Here is a 22,482-nt window from a genome sequence, read left to right as displayed (position 1 = left end):
CCCCATGAGGGTCTCCGAGATGCTGCTTGGCTAGCAGCAAACCCACCACTCTGCACTTTGCTGCTGACTCACCATCGACTTGTCGGTGACCAAGGCATTCCAAATGCTGGTCATTGCCTGTCGAATGCCCAGGTTGGGGTCAAACTGGTAACGGTAGAGCCGTGGAAGAAGCTGGGGCAAAAAAGGAGCTAGTTGCTCTCCAGCCTTGGCAGCTATCACATTGAAACCAAAAGCTGCTCCCTGAAATGACAGAAAAAAAAAGAATATTTGTTGAAACAATCTGCTCAGTGACACAGTATGGGCACACCAGTCAGTGGCAAAGTTGTCTGACATAGTTTAGATTTGGACCAAATCAAAAGGACTAGAATGGTACCAGAATTAGTTCCCCATCAGCACTACAGTAGCACGGTGATCTCAAGCATACAATCACACTCAGCAGACAATATATGCCTCCAAAACTTCCTTCTTTCCAACCTTCATTAAAAGGCACTGATTGATCTCATTTACAGAAGTGATGGTGGCAAATTAAAACCATGAAGATTTGAGTATGTTCTTCCAAAAGAGATTCTTTCTCAGAAAAACTGGTGAGAGTAGGGCACTGTTTCCCTACAGGTCTAATACACTTAGAAGAACTAGAATAACTTAGGAACTGAAAAACTAAAAATAAAACAAGTCTACCCTAGCTCTGTGAATGGAAATTTCTGGGAATTATCATTTTGCATCTGTCCCTATTGACTTTAAGTTGAGTATTTTTCCATACTTTTTTCTTTCTCCAACATCATCAATTCCACTGTCAATTCTAAAACAGTGGAACTGATGCTCACACATGAAGTCCCAGGGGATTTGGCAGGACAGCCCAAAAAGGAATTGCTCAATACAGACAGTGCAGTGGCTGTCTCTACTGACTTCATGTTTACTGACCTGCAGTGTCAAAAGCTGCCATCCAAAACCCTATGCTAGGGATTCCACAGGACAGGATGTGCTGTCTGGGTTAGTCAAGAAAAGTAAGAATAATAACACTCTCAGTTAGGACCCCTGCTCTGAGGGGCAAGAGCCTGCAGAAAGTATAAGGAACCTCAGGCAGCAAGGAGGAAGGTAGATTCAACTACCTGGGTCTTCTGCATGAAAGCGCATGAAAGGTGCTCTGCCCTGTCCCAGGGACAAAACAAGTTCTTCCATGTTTACCTAAAGCCAGTGAATGTTAAAAGTCCCCAAGTAAAAGCTCTGAAAAATATACTTATATCTTCAAATTTATGATTCCGCTATTTTTGGCAGGAAGTGGATCCAGTTTTGGCTTTGCTAATAGCAAATTTAAAATATCAATACTTGAATAAGAAACTGGATACTTTTGGCAACAGTGATATTGGTATACGTGGTATATATACATATACAGCAATATATGTATTGACTGGTATATTGTCAACTGGCTTTTTAGCAAGTTGTTGCTGAACACATTTTGGTCTTTTTAGATAACAAAGGTCACTTTCTCTGGCATCTGAAAATTCATCCAGTTTCGAAAATACGATCTCACTGTTTTTTTGATGTGTTCCATCAAAACCTGGCCTCTAAACACACTTAAAAAGAAAGGATCACAGCTGATTCAAAGCGCAATGCAGGATGGTACGAACGCTGTGATACCAATACTAGGTTTTAAGAATTTTAAGTAACCCTAAATTTGTTTCTCAGGCTAGTAAATTTGCATTGAACCTGACACCAAAGCTCCACAAATAACATCCACATGCAAATATCCACAGATCATATAACCAGAGCTAGAGGAATGCAATTACTGTATCCAGAGATCACAGGGGGAATGGAAGTGGTATGAAAGCAGCAAATTACCTTCCGAGAATTCCACATGGCGTGATGGTTGGCCAGATTCATGAATTTGTACACCAGGTCTGGCTGATTGAGATCACTAGCCAGTGAACAAAGCTCCTTGTAGGTAGAAAGACCTTGACTTTGGAAAGCAGAAGGGAAATCCGTGTCACTATTTTTAGCTACACAAATGCCATAATAGCTAAAGCTATGGTCAAATCCCAGCCTAAAGCAGACAGAGAGAAGTGAACACCCTATCCGTACTACACAGAAATAGTTATGGTAACCTAGAGAACAAGAAGGAACAGAAAGCTCAGGAAGGAGATTCATAGGTGAAGGAACGCTGTTTCAGAACTGATTGTGTGTCTGTCATTGAGACTGTCAGCAAACTTACCCATCTGGGGTTTTGCTCAGGCCACCCTGAAACACCACCGTTTCTCCAGTCATCTCATGTTTGGCTCTGGTAGAAAAGAGGTCCAGTATTAGCTTTACCAAACTACCCTTGAATGGTCTGCATGCTACAGAACACGTTAATTTGTTTTGCTTTATTAACTCAGTAACTTCCCATTCTTTCAGTTCCAACCCCACACAAAAAAAAACCACCATACAGGTGTGCAAAGCCACGTCCACTGCAAGGAGTCTCATTAACCGGGATTATGTGTAATGTTAAGGAGACACTGCAGAAAGTGGGAGGTTTGCTGTGCAGTCAGAAGGTAAAAAGTCAGAACACCGAATGATGGCTTTTTACTTCTGCCCAGACACAAGCCATGTAACAGACAGCAAATCTCTACCTCAAAATGCAAAAATCCCATTTCCATTCATCTAATCTCCTCCTGTTTACCACCACTGGATCCCCACACTCCCTGGATCCCAGGTTTTTGTCATTCACAGCAGTCAAACCCACAGCAGTTAGACAGCAGTAGGCTGCTGAAGAGCATTTCCAGCACTGACCTGCCATAACTACCAGCCAGGAGACCTGTAAGACCAGCATTTTTTGCACTAAAGCAGACAAGTGACCATTAACAACACTTCCTCGGCAAAAGGTACATTTCAGGCACAAGCAAGCCCCCATTTCTGCAATGCTCACATTGTGCAGAGCTGCTGCAAGAGGTCGTTGTCCTTTGCAATCACACAATGCAGCAAGAAGGAAATCCACCCAAACCCAAACTGACTTGAACTGCTTCTGTCAGGCCTGAATCATTATTTCGAAGTGTTGTTGAATGGAACAAAACCGAAACAATTTCAGTCACAACTAACTCTAAGCTGAACTAAGAAATGTCCCAGTTTGACCCATTGACAACATATGGAAATTGGCTTTCCCTTGGCCATGAAACATCTCTTTCCACAAACAAGAGAGGCACGTTTTTGTTCCCATCAGACACACAGCTCAGGGTACTCTCTCACTGTGTTTGGAGCTCATTTTACCTTTTCCCAGTCATAAGGGTATCAACAAGTGTGGTGACTAGCTCTTGCTGATCCTGTTCACTTCCCAGTTCATATATCAGCCCAAGACCTTTTGAAGCAACATCTTGACTAAGCTCTGCAAGAGATTTTACAAAATAAAATTAAAAATAAGCATGTAATTAAGTAACACACAAATTTCAAAATCAAGATTTCAGCCAAGATCATTATCTAGCAAATGGAGGCCTGTGCTGCAGTTCACAGCTGTCCATTTCAACACAGATCTAGCCTGACAAGACACAAGCATTCTGAAGCAGCAATATGCTCTGGAGACACACCCTCCACCAAACTAGGTGATATCTTCATGTTAGTATTGTCACTGCAGGTACTGAAATAGCAGACAGACATCCAAGAACCGCAAGTATTCTGACACACTGCTGGCCCCTGAAGTCCACCAAAATTAATGGTAATACTCTCTTCAACTTCAGCGAGCTTTCAATAGGCTGCTGGATGCCACCCTTTCCACTAGCTGCCAGGGACAGACCTACAAGCCAAGATTTGCTAGCTTAAAGAGGGCTTAGAGTTCCTGTCCATGCAGAACTCTGTGATACACATCCTGCTGTCCAAAGCAGAGTCAAAGCAGCACCACTGAACAGTTTCTGTTACTACAGTCTGAAGGAGCATCTGCAACAAAATATTTCTGTTTGGTTAAGCAAAGCACAGAAAAAAGCCGTGTTTCTTATCTCTACACACAGCACCTAGAAACGAAATTATTCCTATTTCATCAGAAACGGGATGCTCCTACAGTCCCCTTTTAATGCTGACTCACAGAGAGAGTGTAGGTGACTTTCTTCCTGTTCAAAGATTCCCTCCATTCTGTTAAAAGCCCACCAAAAGATGCGACTCTGATGATGTGATAGTACTTACCATCACTATCCGACAGAATGGAAACAAATGCACTTTGAATATCCTTGAGATGAGACTGTAAGATGAGAAAAAAAGGACATTATTTTTAAAAATCTCAGGTTTTGGATCCTTTGCCTGGTCTCAAAGCAAGCTCCTAACAGATAACCAGAGGCTACTGTATCAATGGAATTGCCAATTTGAGCTACACCTACGACAAGAACTGCCCTCCTTTCCAGACAGGTAAGCAGCTGCCTGACTGACATTCACAGAAGAGAACAGTTATTTGTCCAGCACCATTTTACAACTATCATGCCATTAGTAAACCACATATTTTATTTCCCTTGTCTAATTCATAGCAGAAATGCATGATAAATCTGTCTTGCAGCCAGAGGGGGCTATCCTCTGTGTGAGGACATCTTCTCTTCATCCCCAAACCAGTGGATTTTGCCACCTTCCACAAGATCCCTTGTTTAGACAAGTGTAATATGCGGCAAGGTTTTTACATGCAACAGCTCACATTTGCAAAGCACCTGCTGTCCCACAGCTCTTCATCGTTACGTGGAGAGCACAAAATGCCTACATAGTCCCACCACAGACTATAGTAGTGCTATTCAGAGAAAGGACGTTTTGCTTGGGAATACTTTATTAAGTTCTTGTAGAGGACCTGCCACATTCTCTCATTACAGCCAAGCACCCTAAATACAAGGTTTTCATTAAAGTGCACAAAAAATACAGTCTAGAAAGAACATCATAATTGCTCCTGGATCCACAAGTTGAGATAAACTCTGTGAAACAAATAAGTCCAGGAATTCCATCTAGCTTTATCCCGTGTTCCCCTCCTAGACCTCCTTTTAATGTCTTCTAAAAATAAATCCTAACAACTATATAGACACCAACCTCTTATTCCCAAGGGAAGATGTACTGCTACTTCACCTTACAACAGCTATTTACACTAAGCTCACTCTGACTTGAGTGCAAGTCAGATGTTGACAAAGGTGCCAAACAGCCCCGTTCATCTGCCAGTTAGTATGTTCCCCTAGTAACAAAAGATAAGCCACGTCTGAAAAAGACCTTAATAAGGACTGCAGAAACACTGGGGGAAAAACAGGCAGTGGAAGTGAAGGGGAAGAAAGGGACAGAAAGGAGGTGAGAAGCAGAGGACGATAAGGAGCCAGTGTTAGGAAAGGGCATATTTCTTACCTTAATTGCTTTGTGTGTGCTCAGCTTCTTCACCATGGACAGAAGCCAGATGCAAGCTGCCTGCCTAACGTGTGGGTTGGGGCTGATAATGTGCTTGTTCAAAATCAGGTCTAGGACCCAGGGAACAACATCATTCACTTTCAAATCTATATGAAAGAAAGAAAGGTGGAGGTGAGGGGAGGAACTTTGAGAATGGGCCATACTGATTCTTTATTTCAATATAATGTGCCGCAACAACATTAAACCTAATCAGTCCATGAGTACTCAGGTGACACCTTAATCTCTGCTTATTTAGGAAAAGCCTTCACTGGAGTCACTGGGAAAGTATTTCTCCTAATACACACACTGAATAGAGTCCTCCAAATCTTTCATGAGACTGTTTCAGAGCCTGTGGCCACAAAGAGGCACCGCTCATATTGCATAAGATTTAGCACACTACTTCTTTTTTTTTGGTAGGACTCAAAATTTCTGGAGCAACAGGAGGGTTCAGTTTCTACCCCATTCTGCACATGCTCAGCTTTGAGTACACTTAAGATCTAAGACCACTCTCATAACATTAACAGGTCTAAGGCTGATATTTACAGCTGCCTGTTTTGAAGCTGGCATTTTGTCATGCTTCTATTTCAATGGGTAAGGAAACTTAGTCCTTGCATACAATTTCTGAATTTACTGCATGTAAATGTCACTTAATCACATCAGTCCAAGATTCTATGATTCTATGATTCTATGATAAGTTGTTGGAAAATGACTTGCAATTTAATTTTGTTTTCCACTGCAGGCTTCAAAAAGGTATTTTAAAAAGTTTTTGTATGTTAAATCTGAAACTAACCCAACAGGGCAAACCAAAATGAGAAAAATAAACCAAATGCAGTGTCGTGTGGCAGTGAATTACATTTCACCAAGAAGCTATATAAACAGCACATAAAATAAATTCTTCTGTATCCTCTGAGCAGATGGACCGGAAGAGGTGAAATGACCTGTATATAACCAGCATTGCGGAACACTGAGCAGTGCATTAACAAATACAAAATGTCTCTTACATCTACTGTTACAAATCAAACACCACAGAAATAAAGTTATGGAGCCCAGCATTAGTCCAGAACTGCAAGGTTTCACATTCCTCAACCCAGCCCCTGTGTGAGGAAGTCCTACCTGGAGGAGGGATGTATTCCTCCTCTGTCACTGTCCACGCATCACGTGCAGCCACTGAGCTGGTTCCTACGGCCGCACTGGTAATAGCTTCACCCACGGTGAACTGCAGTTCTATTTGTTTGGCCTGGAAAACACACAGAGCCTCACTGACAGCACTAATTAAACACACACCAAAACTTTTGGCACTTACTCCACCAAACCACAGTCTCTCTCCCAATCCCAATACTCAGCACCAATTTGCAGTAAGATCACTCTTTTGGTGAACTTCTGAGATTATGTGGCACCTCAGACTCACTGAAATTGATGGAAACTGAGCCGATGTCAAACTCTCCAAAACAAATGCTAAGCACTGAAATTTCAATACCTATTTTTAAAGTGTGCCTCCTACAAAGCATTTGCTAGTCTCATCAAAAGTTCAACTTTGTGAACAGAAAGAATTGGAGAGACAGGATGAAACAAAACAAAGTTAGAATAAGACTGCCAGTCATTAACAAAAATTACTGTGGCTTTGTTATAGTAGGCAGTAGTAAAAGGTCCTCCTGTAATTCTGTCCAGAAGCTGATCAGCTCTAGGAGATGCACAAATTTGTTTTTCACATTAAAATAATGCGGACAAGCTTTGCTTCTCTGTCCTCTTTCCACTATTCTCTACGCCCTCAGGAACAGAACGTGCAGAACTCTGCTACTTTTTGCCATTATTTATGATGAATCTTGCATTGTAAGAACTGATTTTCATACCTGCTGAGTACCTTCTAGATTGCTTTCCTTACTCTCTGGAAGTACAAAATGCTCAGGCATTTGAAGAAGTAAGCCTTAAGCTTCCAGCAATCTAAGATAAATTGTTTTTTTTTTCAAAGTAGACATTTTATAAAGGAAGCTGTAATGTCCCTAAGCAGCTACAGGAGATAAACACAGCACTCAAAAACATCATTTCGTGTTTGTGTACACAGTGTTCTTACTATTCTTGCTTGTTTCATCACATCAGACTGGAGGACTCAGGAATGCCTGCCTGTCTGATACTCAATAGTTGCCTCTATAATGCTGAATACTATGCCAGTATGAACAAGGAAGAAAAGTAAAACAAGCTGTAAATGAAGAACACTAAAAAAGCTCCTTGACTATTTAATTTTGCTGTCTGGAATATTGCAATATGTATAGCAGCCCTGAAGTACTATGAAAAAATGCAGTGCAGTACACTGATGCATTTATACTGACAATAGATAATTATATTCCTAGAAACAAAGGTTTTACTTCAAGTGAGTTACATCAGCTGATGTAGCTCAGTCAAAAGAGATGGTGTATTTATATTATCTACTTTTAGGGTACTTTTGAAGGCCAAAATACAGACCTATGGCTTCATTACTATAAGCTCTTGAATTTTTACACGTCCAATCTTCCTGAAGGGGAACATGTATTTGTCTCAGACACTGGGACAGAGGCCTCAACTGGCAAGTTTTTAAACTGTGGCATAAAACATTTTACAAGCCTCAAACCCACCTCTGCTCTCTATTTCAACACAGTTTTATCAAACCCATAGGCACTGTTACAAAAAGACAGCTCCCCTTGTAAACCTCGATCTAGAGCATATAAAAAACATTCAAATAAAAATACTCACTGCAGTATAGGAATAATACATTGACAGTGCCTCACCTCCACAGAATCCATTAAGCCCTGCAAGAGTAGCTTCTGGTGGGGAAAATCTTCATCTCCCACTGGGAAGTAACCTAATGTTTGTATTGCTCGTTCCTTCATCTAGAATACAAACAAAAAAACCCCACACCATCACATAACCTTCCTGTAAACCCAGAGGACAGACTGTATACCCATTCTTTCTCACCCTTGCTGAAGTTTCACTTAAGGTAGCAGAAATTAAACATGCAAGTGACTTATTAGATCAATCAGTGCACCTCTCTTCCAAACCACCTGTTACCTTTGAGGATTATTTCTAGGTAAAAGAAGATACTCCCATTTTTCTTGAATTAAAGTTATGGTCATTCATAGTTTTCATCCCTTAAGCTCCTATTTACGACTACAGAAAGCACAAGCGATCAATTGCTAGACAACATGGGAAAAAACCTTAGCCTACTTCTGAAAACCCTTAGCCTAATTGTAACTCACTCACTCACTAAGCCAACAATAAGCCTAATTCCTTTAAAAAAACGAGGCTGAGTTTGGCAGGTAATGCCCAAACCTGAGCAGAGAGCATTTCAGAACAAGAATCATAACAACACTATAAAATCTTGCCTTGTTTGTTTCCTTGCTGGAAGGGATTCGGGCCAATAAGCTTTCAACAAGTTGCAGCTTTGTAAATCCTGTTCCTTCGCTGGGGATTGGCAAGGGGCCGTTCCTGCCGATCTCCCCAAGAGCTGTACAGGCAGCCACCACAAGGAAGGGAGAGGTGCTGTCCAGAAAAGAACCTACAGGAAAAAAACAAAACAGGACAACTTGGATTTTGTATTGTTTTTTTAGCAGGGGGCAGGCAGGCCCATATTTTACCCATGCAAGAAGCAAAGCTTTTATCTCCCCTACAGCTGGGAGGAAGCATTATGCTAGAACAAAATCAAAGTGAAAGGAGGCACTGAGAGGAGTCTAGGGAGTGGCACCGCTCCTAATTGTGCTACGTTGGTCTATGAGCCAAGGGCCCAGCTAATTCTTGTTGAAAGGGGTTACATCTGTGCATCTAGTTAGATGGCATTTTTTACAGGCTGGAAATTCTATCGCAGAAAGTGAACTCAAGATTACAGTATCTATAGGCTGAATTATCTTAGGAAAGTCCTCAGCCTGGAGTGGTTGAAAAAACAACTGTTACATGCAGCACAGTCTTAGGCAGGAACTTACCTATTGTCTCTGTCGTCGACTTTATGAGCTGTTCTTGTTCCGGCATGACTGCAGTGTTTGGCTGTTCTATGTCTTGTAGCTCCATTGTTCTGATTTTCCCCTTGGCCAAGTACCTTCCTACTGTAAATCCCAAAGCCAACAAGGATCCATGTTGGACCTCCGGGCTCTACAGACAACACCAACAGTGCAGAAAATCTCATTTTCCAAGTAAGTAACACTTTGCACAAAGCACCAATTCAAAAACACATATGGACAAGCCAGATGAGAAGGCACCCTGAAGAATGCACAGTGCTAGCACATAATGCAACAACAGAGAGCTTGATACTGCTAGTGCCCTCTGACAGATAGAGTCCTTTAAGACAAATTAACAAAAGTTCAAAGAGGCTTAGGAGGACAAATTAGGAATTTATCACCAGTACTCACATTCCTAAAGACTACGGCTTGGTAGCCAGGCCAAAAAAAAAAAAAAAATCCAACTAATCTGATTTGTAAATACAGACTTAAGAAATAAGTGAAATAAGATAATACTATGCTGTCTTGACTTAAAAACTGGACATACTCAGATTAAGGGGACAAAACATAAGTCCCGGGCGTGGTAACCAGGACAAAAAAAAAAAAAAAAATCCAACTAATCTGATTTGTAAATACAGACTTAAGAAATAAGTGAAATAAGATAATACTATGCTGTCTTGACTTAAAAACTGGACATACTCAGATTAAGGGGACAAAACATAATTTGGTAAAAAGCAGCAGAAAAAAGCAGCACATCTACTCTAGATTTGTATTGCTAAGAACAAGGACACACTCGGCCTACAAACATTGAGAACACTGCTTCTACACCGTTCAGCAGACCATAGACTATGAAAACTAATTATTACAATTAAATGTCAAGAACATTAATTTCTTGAATGCTGATTTGACGTTGAGACAGTGCTCATTCCCACAGATGAATTCTAACAGAAAGATCTTGTGTAGAAATAAGGCTGTGTGTCTTAAACGCTACCTTAATTAAAAGAAAAGAAAAAAAAAAAAAAAAGAAGGGGGCAGGGGCTTAAACTCAGATCAGTTCACCTATCTGTTTCTTATCACAACCCTGCAAAAACTTGCATCAGTGCAACTGTGATGCCAGGACAGGATCCCCAAACCAGCCTGGCCACAGGAATTAGTCTCACAGCAGCCAAGCCAGCTGAAGATATGTCCTTCCCTGCTCCTCACTTCTGCTACCCCCGTACACCGCAGTCCTTGCTGAGCCACTAGAGACTACCACCACTCCCCCAGCTGTACTGATTCTACTGGTTTTTACATTCACAGCAAAACAGAGAGCTAACAGACTCCAACTCAAAAATGCATGGGAACACCCTGCTTTTTTTGTGTTTCGTGGTTCACATCTCTCTTTACTTTCAGCCAGGTTCTGCAAAAGGTCACCCTTGGCTTCACAGGTGACTGGGGCAGAAAGCAGTGGGACCCATCTGTGCTGCATTTGTGACTGCAGGAGCTGCACCCTACATAAAACTGATCAATGACGTGGCTCTGGCTCACAGATTCAAAAGAAATCGTGTTTGCTAATTACAGCATAAAGTGATCAGCACTTCTTGTTGGCCTCTGAGCCTGCTACCTGCAGTGTAAAACGGTGGTCCATTAAGTCCTTCAGAAACAGATATAAAAACGTCTTGGAAAAATATAACTTAAAAATGCTGGTACTTTGCCTCCCTGTCAGGATTGAAGGCTCACCAGCACAGGTGTGTTTTCAGGACTCCTTCCTCATGCTCGTGGTGGCAAGATGCAGAGGTAAGGATAACGGGATGGGGAAGGAGCTGCCAGAGGAGGGAAGGCAGGCAAACCAGCTCCGTGTGGGGTGGGAGGGAAGAAGCCAGCCCTCACTCAGCAAAGGCTGCTGGCAGGACAGGAGCCTGAGGTGATGGGGAGGCAGGAGGCTCTTGTGGCTCAGGAGGGGAGGGGAATTTAAACATTTAATGAGTTTAACATTTTTCTTATTTCTGTGGGTACCTGTAGTCGCTCACAAATAAGGGAATCGGTAAACTCTGTGAGGTCAGTAGTGTGATCCATTACCCCTCAATGGGAGACGAGGAATATTTAGCTGCTAAAAGTGGTTAAATACTGGCTTTGCTTGGGACGTGCCTCCAGAAAACCCTCCTACTGACCTTAACAACTGCTTCAGGGATTAATTTATTTAAAGATCTGTTGCACTCACCTACAACATAAATCCCTTCTCATCGTCCAACTGGAAGTTATCTAGTTAATTTTACACTCAGATTAAGGCTAATACATCCTGGACACACTGTGAGATTCAGATTTCCTATCAGTTGCATGACATGAGAAAAAACAAGAAGCGGCAGACAAAGGAAGGTAGTTACATGGTTGTCTTTTGTCATCTTGATCAGCTGCTCCAAGGAGGCCCTAAGCTCATCTCCAGACATGGTAGACAGCACTACAGAATAAAACAGGGCTGCGAGCTCACGCATTTCTTCTTTGTTTGTGTTCATCAGGCTCTGCAGGAGTTTTTAAAAAAGAAACATAAAATATGGAAGCAGCTTCTTACACAGTCTGTTCATACAGAGCTTCAATACACAAGCAGAACTGTCATGCAGCTACCTATATAGTACTTAACTCAGGAACTACTCTTTTTTAAACCAACAGTATTATCACTCAGTAAGAAACAAAGCCCCCAATCCAGCAAAGCATTCATTACACGCCCCACGTTTAGGAGGAAGAGTAAAACTAGCCACAAGAGGGCTATCCACCCTCTCTGTGTTAAACACCCAGACTGAATTATTGGCCAAATTTTTTCTTCAGAGAAGAACTTCCACATCTCGCATCCATACTGAGCTAAAAAAACAAACCCTAAAGATACTATTTTTCCTGAGCTACTAGAGGCTTCCATTTTCTCTTTATTAATCAATGGGGAAAAAATCCACAAGAGGTTAACCAGTTACATCCATTGGTAACATAAAAAACAAGCATCCAGGAAATCACAGCTTTCAGTGCAAATTTATCCACTTTGTATTAGAGATCCTGTATCACCTAAATTGTTAAAAAGTTGAACTCTGGGAAGCCTCAGGTCATTTGTTAAGATATTATCTTATCTATGCCATTAATGTATAATGAAACACACTCCTGAAAAATGATGCCCAAAACTCTGAATGGCCACCACCAAAAAGGCAAAAATGAGCCAAACAAGAAAGGAGATCTGTCAGATCAGGTCATGAAACATATGAAACATATGAAGTTAGGGTTACGAAACGTAACTCTAACTTCAACTCAAAACTTGCATCAAATCACGTCGCTGACTTTCTAACAAACCCCTGGACCTGTTCCTTCCACTTGGCAAAGCAAAATCACACAAAGGATGACTTACAGCAGTATTTCTGTAACTAAGTAGTATCAGTTACCGCTCCTAGAAGCTTAATTTTGCAAATAGACATCAGGCCAAAAAAAGAGAAAGTTTTCCTGAAAACGATGAGCAATACTGAAAAGGGAGAATGTTTTTAAGTTCTCTCCTTAGAGGTTCATGCCTGCACTTAAATGAGATGTGGTAAACTGTATACAGTGCAATACAGCACAGATATCAGCATGAAGAATTATTAGAACACATTCTACTTTTTCCTTAACTCGACCAAGTATTTTTTTCTGACAGATGCCCCCAGTGAAAGCGAAGGCAACCTGCAAGAGCTTAAATCCTGGATGCCTGAAGCAAATCATGAAAAAGCAGAAAGTTGCCCAATAAAAGAATCTAGGGAAAGCAGAATTCTCTTTGGCTTATTCCCAAGCAGAACCCAGCTTATCTGGTTTTTTGTTTGAGACTAACAAAAAACATAAAAAAAGCATCCACAGAAAGGGCTTTAAAACAATTAGGGATCTAATCCATCTCATTTTCTGAGAAGCCACTCACATCTTCCCACTGCAACATTCCCATTGTCAAACAATTCCTTCAGAAATTTGCAGAATTTTGTTTTCAGCTCTTTTTTGCTCCTTAACAGATCTTCTGATCATGTGAAATAACTGACTATACCAACAGGATTGATGACATACATTACCCAGAACATGTAGGTCAATGAACAAAATCAGAAACACCAAAGAACCAAAAAATAATCTTCCCCATCCTGCTACATATAACATCTCATGAAGTGCTGACAGTAAGTAGAAATACCAGATAACAATTTTCCCTACCCTGCTACATATAACACCTCATAAGGTGCTGACCACAAGTAGAAGCACCAGATTTCAAAATAAGTACATACTTGGAAATAATACTCCATGAAAATGCCAGATTTTGCTAATGCCAAGCCCCCTCCACACACACACAAAATTTAAAAAAAGGTTTTCACACACCTTTATCCAATCCATTTTGTCTACAAATCTGGTGGCTAGTTTTTCTGGATATACTGAAACCACTTCTAGAAGACAGTACATGACTGGCAAACCTAAGGAGTAATTAAAAAATCGGAAATTAAAGATGGTTACTAAACAACTGCAGTATTTACGACAATCTAACCATCAGTGATAAAAAGAGGCTAAGAGGTTGCTGGCATTTCAAAGCATTCCTTTGCCATTCACTAGGGATAACAAACAATACAGAATAATAAGGTATAGTACTTCTCAGAAATGTTAGGGAAACTAATAGAATAAAACATTCTGTTAGCAATTTGTTCTAAAGGCACTGAAGTGCTTTAACACTACACGTGTCACAGATGTGCTATTATCAGTGAGGAAGACACAGCATTCACTGGTGAGGAAGTTGTTATAGACAATGGCCTCACAATTTTAAAGCATTATGTCAACCGCTGCTGCAATTTCACTCTTCTGCTTTCTCCTACCTACGCAGCAGCAGAGAACAAGTTTAAACTGAAGAGTTTATAGTTTGTGTTGCAGATCTGTGATCACTGCAGCCAAATTCAAAGCACTGAGCCTGGCAACTCATTTTAAATACGAAAAAGGGACTTTTCTTCTTCAAGATGATGCTGTACACAGCTGCTTACCTCCAACACCAGCTAGCAGCTGCTGAAGAAGGCCAATATATACATATACGGGGTTGGTTTCTGCACTTTTTGAAGAGGAGGAGGAAGAGAAAGTTATGTGGTTGCCAGACATGAGGTTTCTTACGTAGCGCCCGATGGCTGGAGCGTGATCTTGCATATCTGCCAAGCTCTGTGAGGTTGGCACCACACCTGCACTGTGAGCGAGACACATCCGCAGGTACAGGACTATCTGAGCAGAGAAGAGAAAAACACGGGATACTGAGTGCACGAGCACCTGGGAAACCATGGAGGAGGCAAAATAAAAGAGCAGGGACTATGATGCATTTAATGTAACCAAAACAAGAATGTTTCTTCTTTAATCAAATGTAGACAGAAGAGTCAGCATGGAGACAGGAACAAATATAAAGTGGGACAAATCTTAGGGCCAGTTCCTACAATACACCTGTGTAAGCAGACAACCCTACGGTGCCTGCATCACTCTCAAAATCATACATAGACTTTTGGTTTATCATCAGCTGATGCAACCTCCTTGCGGGCAGCTCAGCCTGTACCCTGCACCAATCTGTCTGTGTACAAACACAACCCAACAATGCTTGGCTAATACAGACCTTGCATCACATCTAATTTTGCGCCTGCAGACCACTGAAGCCAGGGAATCTGCTGCAGAAAGAACAGCCCTCAAGGAGCATAACGTAAGGACTTTTTCACAGGATTGACAGTTTCTCCCTCTGAGAAACTATTACCCCAGGTAAGAAAACAGCAGAGCAGCCCTCTTGGGAAGAGTCCTCCCACCCTCCTTGAAAATCCTGTTCAGACTGCCGTTTACAGACAGACAAAGGACAGAGGATAAATCCCAACACCTGTTTAAAAGAGGAATTTTAGAATGTAGGGTGTGACTTATGGTAACTGTCAGCTTCTTACACTGTCCCCTAAATAAACATTGGTACACATATCCGAGGAAGTAAATCCAAGCAATTACCTCTCCAAATGTGGCAGGATTGAAAGGCAACGCTGCGGTTCCAGTCATATATTTAGCTGGAGTTTTCATTCGGTGAGAGGCCTAAACAACAGAGCAAATTAAAAGTGGAACATTGAGACCCGTGAATGGCAGAGATGTTGGAAAGGTCGATGAAATTTTGCTGATGCAACTACACTTATCCTCCACTTAGCAACTGAAAACGTGCAATAGTTCTCTAACAAGAAGGGCATGGTACACTTGGTAATGGTACAGTTTAGGTCCATCAACTTCATGTTCCCATCAACTCAGAAAGTGGAAACTCTGAACTCATGAGAGGAAACAGCAGGGGAGGCTGGAGGAGGACAACACTCTTTCTTCCCCTCAGGAAAAAAAGAAGTGCTTTAGAATTTAAAAACAAAATACCTCATAAACTTGCACACTCTGAGGCGCCCCAGCTGACTGGCTGCCAGGATGCTTGGAGAGGCTGCAGAGCAGCCAAGTGTCCCCAGCACTGGGAGGTGGACATCCAGGGAGTCTCCCAGACCCTGCTACCTGCGAGGCAGAAGTCTACTACTGCAGCAAGTGAGCAACTCCTTTCCATGGAAATGTTGGCTTTGACAAACAGCAATATTTCAGCAGGAAAACATCCGAACAGAAGGTTTCCAGAACACCTGCTGCAAACGCAGCAGAAAAGCATGTCCATATTCTCCAGGTGACATGCACACCAGTGCTAGGGCTGGGTTCAGCACGGCAGCCTTCCTTCTGAATAAACATACAAGGCAGCTGCACTGAAGTCAACAGATCCTCAGATCTCTTAACATGCTCAGATCTTTTGCTGCACTATAACTTCAGCAACATTCCAGAACCATCAGTGAAATCCAGAACTAGTGACCCAGAAGAGGACTCCCTGGAAGAACAGGTTGCCATCCCTACCTAGCAGATCATGTCCTACTCTTTCACATACACTTTGTGGGAAAGTAAGGGAAGCTTGGTGAGGAGGACTGTAAACTCACTCAAGTGACTCTCACGTGGGGTGCTGGAAAACACATCTATCACACTAGTTGTTGCTTAGTTTTGTGTGCTCAACAAGTAGAACATCTGCACTTAGATAACATAGGCCTGGGATGGACTCGGGGGCACCTTATCAAACACACCTGAGATTCCTGCCCTGCTGTTGAAGAGATCAAAGCACAGCAGAAAACTCTGCCTGCTGGAATCCTTGAAATACAGGCCCAAGCAGCAAGTGGAAGCTCCCTCACTCCCTCGCTAACAAGGACTCTCTTGATAATAAGGACTCTGGCTCTGTGGTGCCTGTGTCCCCTGCTTGCCTGCCTCTGCCCAGGTTCTGCTTCAGAGGTTCCCCAATCCATGAGGTATTGACATTAAATTGTTCTTTGCCCTTAATCTGTGGTTTTGTGGTTGTCCCTGCTTCCTGCCTGCATCGGCTCACACAACTTTCTTGCAGGAGGAAGGATGATGCTAACTCATGCAGGAAATCCACTTTGCATCTCAGCCTGCTGTGCCAAGCAATGCATACAAACTTCTCCAACATCTCCAACACTCACAGATTATTCATGATATGTGAAAATTCACACTTTGAGGTAACTAACCAAAGAAAATTACCTCAAGGATTTTTTTCATATGTCTTCGGGACATGTAAGAAAGATCTGAAAAGTACTTGAAAAATGCTTTTTAAATTCACCCACGAGTGAGAGAATCTTGTTTTTTCTCAGTAGTGATTAAAGTAGGCTGATCCATAGTTATTTAATGACACTAAAGAAGTCAAGGAAAATTTAAAAAGTAACTACAAGGGTATAGGCATTTAACAGTGTTATCTAAAACTCAAACCTGGTTTCTTTATTTTTTATATGTATTTCAATAACCAGCATATTGGACAAAAGCAAGTTTTTTCATAAAACTTTAAATACTTCATATACTAGCAGAGTACACCAGCAGAGTATACAACATTTCTGTCACACACTGTTGTTCTAATGCAACCCGGTCTGTTTAGCCTGGAGAAGACTGAGAGGGGACCTCATCGATGCTTGTAAATATCTAAAGGGCTGGTGTCAAGACAATGGTGCTAGATTCTTCTCAGTGGTGCCTGGCAACAGGATAAGGGGCAACAGGCACAAACTGGAACACAGGAAATTCCATCTCAACATGAGAAAAAATGTCTTTACTTCAAGGGTGGCAGAGCCCTGGAAGAGGCTGTCCAGAGAGGTGGTGGAGTCTCCTTCTCTGGACATACTCAAAACCTGCCTGGGTGCGTTCCTGTCCAGCCTGCTCTGGGTGGACCTGCTTTGGCAGGGGGGTTGGACTAGATGATCTCTGAAGGTCCCTCCCAACCCCAGCCATTCTGTGATTCTGTGATTTCCCAAGAAATCTCCAAGTATAAGAGCTCTTCTACCACAGGTCTCTTGCAAAACCAGATGTCCTCCAACATTACATACTTGTGACATATTTTTTTTTTAAAAGTAGACTATTAGAGGGAAAAAAAGCAACCCTTCACATCATCTTAATACCTTATGAGCCTATATTATACACATACGTATGTAACACAGACTACAATTTAACACTTTTCAGATGATCTCTGAGTGCAAACAGTGAGGGTAAACTCAGTGGTACAGTTTTTCACATAATTCACTAGACTCGTGACAGGTTACTTACATAGCCATTATTTCCACATATTGCAATGAAGATGAATAATTAAGCCTTTAAGTCAACAAAACAGACCTCTTCACTTATTCCTGTATCTCCTTTTCCCAGCCTGAAATCTTTTTTTCTGTTTTATACGCAGGATTATTTTTCACCAGCCCTTCAAGAATGTGTTTGTGAGCAAACTGTGTCTGTGAAACATGCTGGATTATCACCCTTGAGCACTTGATTCCTCACTCCATACACCTTCTGTACAAACAGCATCAAAGCAAAATAATTTCTTCATTAAAGGATCGCCTCCTCAACACTTTGATCTCCTGCAATTATTGCCAGCAGAAGGAAACAATGAGTGCTAATCTTGGTAATGCAGTACTGTGCGTGATCTTTGCTGATTTTATCTAACTTTATTCCTCAGGGGAGGGGAGGGAGACTGTGGTCTCAGTTAAAGGTCACTCACAGAGTTAAGATTTACTTGCATCTGGAGCAACAGTGTGTGCCAGTAGTGACCTGGAGAGCAGGGGAGGAGTGAGAAATCCTGACAAGAAACAGAGCACAGTCTGGAAACCGAAACTTGTCTTGATAGTAGAATAACTGTTATTGTGATAAGCTCAGTAGAGGTAAAAAGTATTTTTGTAAGTCCATGATTGGGCATTATGGGGGGAGTAGGTTTGTGTCTTAGTGTATGTAAGTCTCTCTGTGTAGCAATAAAGATGGTGGAATTGGATTTTTGGATTTGCTTACTGCATGACCTACGAGTCCGTGATTTCTTCATACACCACAGGAGATAGGTATGGGGAAGGAAAGACCACACTTACTACAAATCTGAGCATCAGGCATGTATTTGTCATTTGCTGGGACAGAAGCACTGTACCTTGTCTTGAATGTAATGGACCATTTCAGGGAAGGAAGGCATCTGCTTCCCAGAACTCTCCTTTTCATTTTTACCAGGAAATGTTCTCAGCACCCGTTGTGCTTCTCCATGTACCTCCTCCCGCCTTTCAGAAGAAAAGATGAGAAACAGACATTTGCACAGAACAAATGGCATTTAATGTGCAATAAGGTATCTTGGGAAGCTGGGGAAGAAAGTCTTTGAATGAGAAGTGTGTTTTTTTAAACGAAGGGGAAAAAAAGCTTGCATTAATGATTTTTTTATTTTAGAGAGGGGGGAAGAAAAAGATTGTTATGAGGGGCCTCTGCAAAACAGTCTGGATCTGCCCACTTCTGCTCCTCTTACATCCTGCAAGCATTCACCACCAACCAGTTCCTGCTTCCCACATCCTGGTTTTCCTATCTGCCCCTCCTTCCCATCACTTCCTATATTTAAGCTTCAGCTGACGCCTACCAGGTTTATTGCTCTCTGCTGAGCAGAAGATCAGCTCCTGAAACAGCGCTGATGCTGCAATGACAGACCAGTTTGTTGCAACCGATCTGTTTAGCTTTCCTTAGTTAACAATAGCTACTCACATCAAAAATAGAGCAATTACAGTAAGTTGCATAAAAAGTCCCACCACAAATTGCAGTAACAGAGAATTGCAAATGAAATTATTAGAGTAATTTCATGAGTTAATTACTCCTTAGCAGACAGTGGCAACTCTCACAAGTGCATACTCCTGATTCTTTGCAAATACAAACTAAAAATAGTCAGACAGAATTTGCCAGGCAAAAATGATTTCTAGCCCCTGTGAAGGTGATTTCAGTTAATGCACTTCTACTTGCAATTGCAACTGATCATTAACATGAAGTGCTTTGGTTCTGAAACAAGAAAAAGAATCCAAGCCAAAGACTACCATAAGGCACAGTAGCAGTTCTCCACAGAACTGTCAAGAATGCCCTATGTAAAGGTTAATTTCTAAATTATCATATTTGATTTTCAGTCACTGAGTTTTTATGTACATACATACGTACACACACATACATGCATTTATATTTCATCCAAATATATATCAGATGCAAATACGTCTGTGTGTATATATCTATACGAAGATAACTTAAAAAGGAAAACAACTTACGGGTCTCCGGCAGCTAACAGGAGTAAGTATCTGGAAGGGATATGATCTGGAGGGAATACTGTGCTAGCAAATTTCACAGCCACTTGACGTACTTGAACTTCAGGCTTAAAGAGAAGAGACACAAACATACAGTTGGGTTTTAAATGAACATATTAATGGCCTGCACTCACCGCTTGTAAATCATCAGTTATCTGTTTTGACCTCTGACACCAACATGACTCAAATAGTTTAGACATTCTGAGACACTGTTCTTGCTGACTCTTCATATGGCAGGAGACAGGGAAAAGAAAAGCTAGCTTCCCATATACACACAAGTGGAGAAGGAACTGTTTAATAAAACACATGCACATTTTTGGGAATCACAAATGAGGGTTTTCACTAATTCTTAGACATCTGAACTGCCCACCCAGGCAGTTCTGAAATGAAGAATGACATGCGTCATGTATCCACACAAAACAGAGCCGTGCTTAAGAGCAGCACAGCCAGAGGTGGAAAAGAAACGTTAGCTTAGGGTGCTCATTCTCCCTGCTGGGTCTCAAAATGATATTGCCTGGAGACCTAGGTCGCTCGAGCACCCAGGCAAAAGAGTCAGCAGCACGAAAATAGTCTCTTAAACAGTTAGGAGTGCAACCACTAGAAATACATATACCTCCACAGTCACCCTCAGCACCCAATGCAAACACAGAGCATACAAAAACCATTCTTTCTGAACACAAACAAGATACTCAGTAACATAAGACAGCCAGTGAAGTGTGGTTTTCTCTGGATTACAGTCTCAAGACTGAGTTCCTGGGGAGTTTCCCAGGTGATTTATAATGTTAGAAATCACACAGCACGCTGAAATCCCCACTTAGCAGCCAAAGAGCCTTTCTACCAAACTCTTGCTTTCACAAAGCGTTTCTCCAGTTACTGTCCCTGAAGCAGCTATTTCTCCCAAGTTTTCTCAGGAGAAGACTATGAGAAACATGCAGCACAATTGCAACAGCTTTGTTTCTTTGCAAAACAGAACACAAATAGAAAACTGCATTATCACCCTTCTTGCAGACACCGTGCCATAGTGAAAATATTTAATCTGAGCATACACACCCCCTCTTCTCCCAGATAGACCAATACAATTAGTAAGAAAAGGGAGGCTTGTTACAAAAAGTAAACATCAGGAAGTGTCAGGGAAAACAATGAAGAGTTCTTTTTTAAAGGTACTTAATTTTGACTCCATTGAAAATACCTTTATTAAATAAGAAGCTACAAGAGCTTCCATCAGAGTACGCTGGGCTCCTTCCAAGTTACTGTATGCTCCAACCATCATAGACAAAGCCTCCTGAATGGCAAGCCTAGTATCAGCATCTTCCTGCAGTACAAAACCAGGAGTTTTCACGTTACAGTGCGCAGTGACAAGAATTATGCAAAATCTGCACAGAATATTAATGATTTCCCAAAGCCCCGCCAGGACTCACCTTGCATAAAGCTTCAAAAAACTGCTGTACCAGTGCTATATCCTTGGTAAAGAGCTGAGGCATTCGGCTGAAACAAGATATTTTAACTCATGAAGTTTTGGGGGTTTTTAAATAGAAATGCTTCACATTTCTTTGGTCTTCCCCTCATCCCACATTTTCACTGTCAAACAAAACAGAGCCAGCACAGGAAGTTTGCTCTATCGTACCCATCTCCATCACAGGATAGCACACTCCCCTTAACACAGTTTGGAAAGCAAGATATTCTATGGGCGATCACTTAGATCACCAGCATACCACTGAAAAAGCCACTCTGAAAAAGCTTCATGCCCTCTGGTCTGTACAGTCCTTAAATTTTATGTTTCTGGCAATCCATAAAGTGGAACCATTTCTTAAGTTCTGCGCATAATTCATGAGCTGCCACTAATCACTGCCAGAAAAGCTATCAGCTAAAAACGTATTTCTTTCTACACCTCTGGAGACTTCACAAGAGGAATGCTTTCCTCTGCACTGTACACTCAATTGCAAAATTGGCAGGTGGCATAAAGCTTGCTCCTGACAAATCAACAGACTACTCTGGAAAAATTATTCAATGTCCCATTGCTTAAATGACGTTTCAGTTACCTGGAGAGTTTTCCAACCGCTGAATATGCCATTGAAAGCAGTTTTGAATCCTTGAATGATAAAACAATAAATAAAATTCAGCAAATCCAGAAATACATAAAGGCATATCTCTTGTAATTAAACATTTACTTTAAATCCTGTCTCCAAAGTGCTCAAAAAGGCTTTCATGAACAAAGAATCCCAGAACATAAAATAATCGTATCCAGGAATAAAAGCATTACACAGGAGCTGAGAAAGCACGCATCTCCACAAGAAACAGAAAATCACAAATGGTGACAAGATGTAAATCTCCCTTCTGCTCTCAGCTACTTGTATTTTATTTCAAGAGAGACAGCTAGGGAGGTTCAGCAAGTATTGGACACAGTAGCAAAGGGACAGAAATGGCAGCTTTATGCAAAGGAAGCTGTTACCACAATGGACCCTGCAGGTGACCAATGCAGCACATTAATATATGGGCTTATTTCTTCCTGTACA

General features: G+C 41.5%; 1 protein-coding gene across 5 annotated transcripts in view; it reads right to left on the bottom strand.

Moving 5' to 3' along the window:
* Positions 1-22,482, bottom strand: part of KIAA0368 (KIAA0368 ortholog) — a 69,393-nt gene that overhangs the window by 21,956 nt on the left and 24,955 nt on the right. For all 5 annotated transcript variants that reach the window (XM_014956412.1, XM_014956413.1, XM_014956411.1 and 2 more), the window contains 19 exons: positions 22,009-22,058; positions 21,388-21,454; positions 21,159-21,281; positions 19,934-20,037; positions 18,796-18,919; positions 15,288-15,368; positions 14,309-14,537; positions 13,662-13,753; positions 11,687-11,821; positions 9,312-9,477; positions 8,718-8,890; positions 8,124-8,225; positions 6,475-6,598; positions 5,323-5,468; positions 4,144-4,198; positions 3,241-3,355; positions 2,210-2,275; positions 1,840-1,957; positions 73-240 (listed from right to left, as the gene is read on the bottom strand). In XM_014956412.1, coding sequence (XP_014811898.1) covers positions 73-240; positions 1,840-1,957; positions 2,210-2,275; positions 3,241-3,355; positions 4,144-4,198; positions 5,323-5,468; positions 6,475-6,598; positions 8,124-8,225; positions 8,718-8,890; positions 9,312-9,477; positions 11,687-11,821; positions 13,662-13,753; positions 14,309-14,537; positions 15,288-15,368; positions 18,796-18,919; positions 19,934-20,037; positions 21,159-21,281; positions 21,388-21,454; positions 22,009-22,058 — 2,238 coding nt within the window. The remainder of the gene's footprint in view (positions 1-72; positions 241-1,839; positions 1,958-2,209; positions 2,276-3,240; positions 3,356-4,143; positions 4,199-5,322; positions 5,469-6,474; positions 6,599-8,123; positions 8,226-8,717; positions 8,891-9,311; positions 9,478-11,686; positions 11,822-13,661; positions 13,754-14,308; positions 14,538-15,287; positions 15,369-18,795; positions 18,920-19,933; positions 20,038-21,158; positions 21,282-21,387; positions 21,455-22,008; positions 22,059-22,482) is intronic.

The sequence above is a fragment of the Calidris pugnax genome, unplaced genomic scaffold, assembly GCF_001431845.1.
Source record: "Calidris pugnax isolate Ruff unplaced genomic scaffold, ASM143184v1 scaffold262, whole genome shotgun sequence".
NCBI lineage: Eukaryota > Metazoa > Chordata > Aves > Charadriiformes > Scolopacidae > Calidris > Calidris pugnax.
The sequence above is the reverse complement of the archived record's forward strand: the minus strand, read 5'-3'. Positions and strand labels throughout refer to the sequence as shown.